At 46.4% G+C, this 8,559-nt stretch overlaps 1 protein-coding gene and 1 pseudogene across 2 annotated transcripts in view; one reads left to right on the top strand and one right to left on the bottom strand.

Moving 5' to 3' along the window:
• Nucleotides 1-233: 233 nt before the first annotated feature.
• ABHD2 (abhydrolase domain containing 2, acylglycerol lipase) overlaps nt 234-8,559 on the bottom strand; it is a 114,487-nt gene continuing 106,161 nt past the window's right edge. For both annotated transcript variants that reach the window (XM_024232396.3, XM_024232394.3), the window contains one exon: nt 234-7,609. In XM_024232396.3, the coding sequence (XP_024088164.1) occupies nt 7,413-7,609 (197 nt within the window). In that variant the 3' untranslated portion in view covers nt 234-7,412. The remainder of the gene's footprint in view (nt 7,610-8,559) is intronic.
• LOC100433584 (vesicle-associated membrane protein-associated protein A-like) lies at nt 703-4,776 on the top strand (annotated as a pseudogene).

Below are 8,559 nucleotides of genomic sequence, written 5' to 3'. Positions count from 1 at the left end.
CAGATACTTCACTTATTTTAGTTCTTGGCTTTCTTGCCTGGAGAAGATGGGGTTGTGAAGACACTTGTGGCCTGGTCAAGGTTTCGGTATTTGTTTGCAATGATGGACTAATATCAATTGTGGTGCAAAAATGGGATTTTGTGTATTTCCATTAATCTCATACTTTGGTGAAGACACAGGAAGAATCCTTTCAGACGGAAAACTGCCACTATACAAAGGACACATAGCCACACCACATTTTTAGTCTTTATTTTTTAAGTAAATTCCATTGAATCAAATATAACAAAATTACAGTTTTTGTTTGTAATGATCTTTGTTCACCACCACGCAATCATAGTAGAATCAAAAGTAATATGAGAACATAAAATGATCAAGGACATCATTGTTTAGTATAATTTCTTAATAAAGGTAAATATCCCCATATTTAGAAAAAATTGCATTGCTAGTTGCAAATCTTAAACACCTCAGTGCTGAAGGATCCTGTATTTCCCCCCAAAGATCCAGCAGCACGGAGGCTTTCAGAACACAAACTCAAAAATATAGTATTTTCAGGGCAGCATTTTAAGTTTCAGAAAACCCAAACAAAACAAAACAAAATCAGAATTAGGAATGTGAAAGTGATGGTGCTCTAAAAATCAATCTGGAAGCAGATCTGCCAACATAAGAATGTGGTTGAACAGAGTCTAACCAGGAAAAGGAGAGATGCAAACTCGCTCCCCCTCCCCCCTCGCCATCGTCCCCCGCCCCCAGCGAGCAAACCGCCCCCTGCTCTGCGCTGTCTCTCAGATGGCGTCCGCCTTCGGGGCCATGGCGAAGCACGAGCAGATCCTGGTCCTCAACCCGCCCATAGACCTCAAATTCAAAGGCCCCTTCACAGATGTAGTCACTACAAATCTTAAATTGCGAAATCCATCGGATAGAAAAGTGTGTTTCAAAGTGAAGACTACAGCGCCTCACCGGTACTGTGTGAGGCCCAACAGTGGAATTATTGACCCAGGGTCAACTGTGACTGTTTCAGTAATGCTACAGCCCTTTGACTATGATCGGAATGAAAAGAGTAAACACAAGTTTATGGTACAATTTTTGCTCCACTAAACACTTCAGATATGGAAGCTGTGTGGAAAAAGGCAAAACCTCATGAATTAATGGATTCCAAATTGAGATGTGTATTTGAAATGCCCAATGAAAATGATAAACTGAATGACATGGAACCTAGCAAAGCTGTTCCACTGAATGCATCTAAACAAGATGGACCCATGCCAAAACCACACAGTGTTTCACTTAATGATACCGAAACAAGGAAACTAATAGAAGAGTGTAAAAGACTTCAGGGAGAAATGATGAAGCTATCAGAAGAAAATCGACACCTGAGAGATGAAGGTTTAAGGCTCAGAAAGGTAGCACATTCGGATAAACCTGGATCAACCTCAACTGCGTCCTTCAGAGATGTCACCAGTCCTCTTCCTTCACTTCTTGTTGTAATTGCAGCCATTTTCACTGGATTCTTTTTCTTTTTTTGGAGACGGAGTCTCACTCGTTGCCTAGGCTGGAGTGCAGTGGCGTGATCTTGGCTCACTGCAACCTCCGTCTCCTGGGTTCAAGCAATTCTCCCACCTCAGCCTCCCGAGTAGCTGGGATTACAGGCGCCCGCCACCATGCCCAGCTAATTTTTGCATTTTTAGTAGAGAAGGGGTTTCACCATGTTGGCCAGGCTGGTCTTGAACTCCTAACCTCAGGTCATCCACCCGCCTCGGCCTCCGAAGTGCTGGGATTACAGGAGTGAGCCACCACTCCCGGCCTTCATTGGATTCTTTCTAGGGAAATTCATCTTGTAGAGTGAAGCACACAGAGTGCTATTTCTTTTTTTTTTCTCTTGACCAGAAAAAGATTTGTTTACCTACCATTTCATTGGTAGTATGGCCTGCGGTGACCATTTTTTTGTGTGTGTACAGCGTCATACAGGCTTTGCCTTTAATGATCTCTTATGGTTAGAAAACACAATAAAACCAAACTGTTTGGCTACTGGACAAATTGTATATTACCAGATCATCACTAGCAGGTTTCAGCTGCACTTCAGTCCTTTATGAAATTCATAAAGAATTGTTCTGGGAAGTGACGAGCGCCTCTGCCTGGCTGCCACCCTGTCTGGGAAGTGAGGAGCCCCTCTTCCCGGGTGCCGCCCCATCTGGGAAGTGAGGAGCGCTTGCCTGGCCGCCCAACTGTCTGGGAAGTGAGGAGCGCGTCTGCCCGGTCACCCATCCTCTGGGAAGTGAGGAGCGTCTCTGTCCGGCCAGTGTACCTTCTGGGAAGTGAGGAGCGCGTCTGCCCGGTCGCCCACCCTCTGGGAAGTGAGGAGCGTCTCTGTCCAGCCACTGTACCTTCTGGGAAGTGAGGAGCACCTCTGCCTGGCCACCCACCATCTGGAAAGTGAGGTGCGCCTGTGCCTGGCTGCTGCGCTGTCTGGGAAGTGAGGTGCATCTCTGCCGCCCGCCGCGGCGTCTGGGAATTGAGGAGCGCCTCTGCCCGGCCGCTGCCCCATCTGGGAAGTGAGGAGCGCCTCTGCCTGGCTGCTGCGCAACCCTCCAAGTGTGAGGTGACAGCCTTGTGTGTGATCTTTCTGCCCTCCCCAAGTTTGCATTTTGACATTAAAATTTACTTTTTAATTAAAAGTTTTAAATTGGAGAATTAAAAAGAAACTAATTTCAGCTTATTATTACTAGAGATGCATGGAAGCTCTACCCACATACATGCTAGGAAAAACAGTTCAGAAAACACGGGGGACTGACTCTTCCAAAAGGAGCAGCTGTCTACTCTGCGGCCTGCTTCCAAGGGCCACTGTGGGAGGAAGCCTGGGCTGCCGCGTTCGGAGGCAGCAGCAGCAGAGACGGGAAGGAAGGAAGCAGGCCTTGCCTTGTGTGGCATTCCAGTTCCCTCTCCCAGCAGGGGTCAGATTCCCCTTCCTTAGCTTCAAGTGCAATTTGGCAAAAGCAATTCTAGTGTAATCGGGGGCAGCGGGAGGTGGGGGGTGGGGGGTGGAGGGTGGTGAGAGGTTTACTTCCCTCTGCTTAGATAACAGAGGTAGAAGAAACCCTTTCTGTCAATTGCTTGGCCTCTAAGTGCCACAGGCAGGCTACTTTTCATGGCTTTTTGAAGCATCCAAGCAATCCAAAGTGGCTTTGAACAACAGAGTAAGGCCAAGAAGGGCAAAAAGGGGCCAGAGCTGAGGTGTTTGGGCCAGTTCTGGATCCCTCATATTGTTAAGGGAGGGGTGGGGGCATAAGATAACAAGGAGCCTACAGGCCATTTGAGGAAATTCTCTGGTTTTGCTGCAGCTTCGCTTCAAACTTCCACAGCAGAAGAATTTGAATTCTAATGCCACAATATTGTTGTAATACCAGGGATTCTCTAGAGGCAAGTTAAGGCTTTCTGGGCAAAGAAAACAATTCCAGATGATATTGTGACAGAATGCTACAGTGAAATGCTTCTTAATGACTCTCCTGTCCTGCCTGAAGGACAAAGACCTATGAGTGACTTCAACTTGACGTGATGTTTCAGTGATCTTTACTTTAGCTCTGAGTCAGAATCAATGCCACAGGAAAAGAAAAGCTTCTTACATCTCAGACATCTGCTTGCTGAGCAAACACAAACAAGAACACATGTATTGTTTCCCAGGAGCTGGCAAAATAGATCTCAAGTCACACAGTTACAAAGAGAGCTCTTATTCAGATGCTGGGCATATAAGCTCAGCTACCCAGAAAGTTCAGCTTTAATGAAGACTGTGGTTTTAGAATGAAAGCCTGAGCAGGAAGGATTTCTGCCCTGGGAATTCTCAATGCTCTGCCTTGAGTCACACTGGAGGATGGAGATAGGCTCCTCATTCCAGCGGCCAGCACCTGCCACGGTCACAAGACCACCTTCAGAACAGCAAGGATCTTACGATGACAGTGGGGACTCTGAAGAGAACAGTCAAAGACACAGGGCTTTGGACAAGATCAAGGGTCTTCACCAGGAAAGCTTAATGCAGAAGCCCCCTCCCTCCAAGTACCCTCAGCGTGAGCCTTGAGCCTTGACATAGCCGTTTCCACCTGCAAGGGCTGGAGAAGCCAAGTTCACGCAGATGTTCAGCAATGTTCAAGCAAATGACGTGTAAATAGATGAAGTGGTCTTAGAGATGGTCTAAGAGGAGGGAACGGGCTCAGAGAGGTGAGGTGACTTGCCCACGATCCAATGTGAATTAGAGACCATTAGGACAAGAACTCAGCTATAGTTCCACTCTTACGGTGACTCCTAAGGTTCCCAGTAAGTGTAAAATGCTGCAGAGAGGTTAAAAGAATATTGTAACAAACAGCTTTCTGCTTTCATTCCGCTCTGGAATCATTTGTGTAAACTCACAGCAGGAAAAGATAACAGTTTTCTTCAAGTCTGTTAAACTCACTTCTAACATAAAAACATTAAAGAAACTTGACACCATTTTTTGAGTCAGTTAATCCTAATTTGACTGGAATCAGTTACTTATAAGTGTCTTCAAATTGCTTATGAGACACGGAGTGCTACAGGAGAGATGTGGGTGCTTCTCCCCATTGGTTTTTAACACATTATTCCTGCAATGGAATTGTCCAGATTGATGCAATTTATAGCCTCAATTTGATTCTAAAATATATTCAAATACTCTTTAAAAATTCAGCCTTGTTTTTAGCCCAAATAGAACCTTACTAGCAAGAGGGGGATTCATATACTCATCAGAAATGAATGACTTTGGGAAGAAAGGCAAGGACACCTGGAGGAAGGAAAAAAGATGACCTATCTATAAACTGCCACTCCCTCATTTATCAGGCAAGTTTGCAGCTCTGTAAATTCAGTGCCTCTGTGCTCCCATTCGGGGACAAACAAGAATTTCCCTGTAAGAGTCACAGTCACATTCTCATTTCCATGCCTAAGAGCCTGAAGCTTGAACAAAGGGCTTCAGTTAGTTTCATGTGAGCCCAGATGGAATGTGAGTGCCATTTAGAGTCACACACTAAAAAGATTTCAGCTGGGACATTGGCGCCCACAGTCCTGAGGGAGCAAATTTCGGTTGTGTGGCAACAAAGGCTATGCTGCCAGCCCTGCCTGTCCTCCACAGGGGCCACCGGGACTGCCGTGCAGACCAGGCTCCACCCTCCCCCACACCGGTTTGTGTGACAACGGGGCTGTCTTTTCTCTTCCGGAATTTCTGAATGGAGCTGGTACATGGGCCAGCCACTATTTTGTCAGAATAGGTTAAGGGGTGTGGCCTCAGGCATATGAAAGGAGCCTCTCGCTCTTCTGGGGTGGTGATTCAATCCTAGGAAGTTATTGCTTGGTTTACCTGTTCTCATAAAAAGTCTTGAGAAATGAAGGTAGTAGTAGCAGAAATATGACTATGAATCTTCTAGATCACAGCTGTAGTTGGGTAAAGGGAAAAGCAACAGAGGACAGGGACTAGCTTCCAAATTGAGGGGGTAAAGTGCCAGTATATGCTAAAAGAACACGAAAAGGAAATGTATTAGACAAATAATACACTGGGGGGAAAGTCATAATGATAGAGGCTGGTGAGTGCCAGAAATTATACCAAAGCAAAGTTGAGACCACAGAAATCTCAATCTTCTGAGATAAGGGCTGTTTTTGATGTTATTCAGATGATTTGGTGATTGTCAGAAAACAACTTCTTCAGGTTACAGACGTTACCGTCACAGTCACTTGGACCCGTGCCCAAACCACACCCACCTGTGGCCCTGAGGGTTGGCAATCAGGCGCCCAGGTGGCTCCTTTGATCCCTGAAACATCCATGCAGACCCACTACTTATATTCCAGTCTGTCCTGGAGTCAAAAGAGATGAAGGAGGAAAAATATCTTTTTAAAGTATCCAGGCAATTTTACTCATAGTTCTGTTTAGTTCCAGATAGCAACTGCTGACTGTTCAAAGTGCAGGGTTTTTAGATATTCAAGTACCACAGGATCGGAGAAAAGGAGTACTTGAAACCTAGAGTTGCGTTTTCACTTGAGAAGACACACTTTGGAAACACCTATCCAACAGACTACAAATATAGGCTATTAAATAAAAATCTGGTTTCAAAATAATACCCACTTAGGTTGGAAATATCTTTCTGCAAACTCAGATCCAACTTTTGAATTGTTTGGTATCAAAAGGCAAAGTTAGAGGGACTTGGGTTTAAAAACTAAAATTACAAGTGAGTGCTTAAAAAAAAAACTCAGAACATCTTTTTATCAAATAAAGGACACACACACACAAAAGGCAAATGATGATATCTACATGCTTAGACTGGGAGAGCGGCTCCCAGGCTCCCCTGGAGGGATGTTCTCTCAAACCTCAGTAAACTGAGTTTGTCATTGAACTCTGAACCTGGTAGTGAGCTCAGCAATCTACCTGGTCCAAGTCCCCCTTTTTAGAGGTGAAGAAATTGAAGCCCACAGGGACTTTGTCCAGGGTGAAAAGCAGAGCCAGGGCACAGCCCGGATGCTCGGCCCACCCAGAGCCCTTCTGAGACATCTCACTGTGGTCACACGATGGCAGCTCCATAGCCGGCCTTGCTGCTCTGGAGACTGTGGGAGCTAGGGGACACCCCTGATTATGAATTTCAATAAAACGAGCTACGAAGATGTTTCCAATTTACGGGCGCTGTTGAACAGCATTTCCAAAATTTGCTTGGTGATGAGAATCATCTGGGGCACTTGTCAAAAATTAAAATCCCCAGGCTCCTTCCCAGACCCAGTGAATCAGCCTGTCCGAGGGGAGGGACCTGGGAGGCTGAATTTTTAACAAGTGCCCCACGTAACTCTCAGCAGCAGCAAAGTGTAGGGAAATGGTCTTAGAAGATAGGGTGAAAACTTGGCTTGTGACTCAAAGGAATTTCCTTTGCCATTTAAGAAGCCACACTCTGGCCTGGGAAGCCCGGGTTCTCAGGCTTCCAAGCTGAGCTGTGTCTTCAGCATTGGCCTGGAAGGGTGAGTTTTTAAGGTCTATGTAAGGACACATACAACCACCACAAAATGACATACATCCTTCACTGTTCTCAGGGAAAAGCCTTTTGGTGGCAAAGCAAAATCGCTATTCAGACACATTTTTAATAGGGAAACTAGATGTACTTGGCTTAAAAGCAACCAGATGCTGAAACTGGACAGAGGGCAAGAACTCTGTCACTTGTCACCATGACTAACAATGCAATGGAGAAAACCAGTAACTAAGCACAAAAATAGCCTGGAGCTCCCAGGAAGAGCTGCCTACTCTGAGACAGGTGTGCATGGTGGGTGCCCCCTGCTGATGGTGTGAGGTCAGATCCAGGTCACTGAGGGAGATGGGAGACCTGAAACAGGGGGTGAGGGGACGCAGCTTCCAGAGGAGGGCTGCTGGAGCGTGCCAGAGTCCGGGGGCCTCACTCCAGGTCGGCCTCCACCTGCTCCGTGTCAGAGCACTGCGACTTGTTACGCTCCCATTGGCAAATGGCGTTGGCGTACTCCACCACCAGCTTATCCATCCATGTCAGGGGCTCGGGGAACAGCACAGAGCCCTCAAAGAAGCCCAAGTGGCCCCCATGCAGAGGCAGCACAAACATGACGTTCTCTCGTTTCTCTGCAGGGGAAACGCAGCTGAGTGAGTTACTGTTCTCTAGCTTGCTCCAGGACAGGAGGTACAGAGGTGAGCTGGCTAGGGTAGCCTGGGCTGTCCCTGCAGGGCCACCTAAGTGGGCATCCAACCTCTACTCACTCTGCCTTGTTCACCAAAGAGGGGGCAGGCAAGACAGTGGCATCTAGCAGGTTTTAGAATACAGCTTGGCTTTGGAGCTGAATGGACACCGGCTTAAGAAAGCCTAGAACTCTAAGGGGTTCTCAAACTTGGCTGCATATAGAATCAGTTGTGGAGTTCTTAAAGCTCCTTAACCCCAGGCTGGCCCAGATGAATTAAATCAGAATCTCTAGGGGTGGGAGGTGGGAGAGGAGTGAGGGAAGGGAATTCCCAAGTGTTGGTATTGCTCAAGCTCCCCAGGTGATTCGATGTGTTTCCTAACTTCGTGCATGGAAATCACTTAGGATATCTTATTAAAATGCAGATTTTGATTTAATAAGCCTGAAGTGGGAGCTGAGATTCTGCATTTCTAAAAAGTTCCCAGGTGATGCCCATGCTAGTTGTGGGGGCCGGGCTCTGAGCAGCAATTCATGGCATTTCCAGTATTATTTACTAGCGAACAAGGAGAATTCAATGGAGTCAATGAGTTTTCACTACAGACATTTATCTTCAAGATTCTTAAAGCTGCACGCTGTGTTAAAAGATGCCCAAGCTCTCAATGCCACGTGCTAAGTGGCCATCCTGAGAAATAATAACCTAGAGCTTGACTTTTTTATTTTTTTGAGACGGAGTCTCAGCTCACTGCAACCTCCACTCCCGGGTTCAAGCGATTCTCATGCCTCAGCCTCTCCAGAAGCATGTACCACCATGCCCAGCTAATTTTTGTATTTTTAGTAGAGATGGGGTTTCACCATGTTGGCCAGACTGATATCAAACTCCTGACCTCAAGTGATCCG

This window comes from Pongo abelii, chromosome 16, assembly GCF_028885655.2.
Source record: "Pongo abelii isolate AG06213 chromosome 16, NHGRI_mPonAbe1-v2.0_pri, whole genome shotgun sequence".
Classification (NCBI taxonomy): Eukaryota; Metazoa; Chordata; class Mammalia; order Primates; family Hominidae; genus Pongo; species Pongo abelii.
This window is presented reverse-complemented; position numbering and strand designations above follow the sequence as displayed.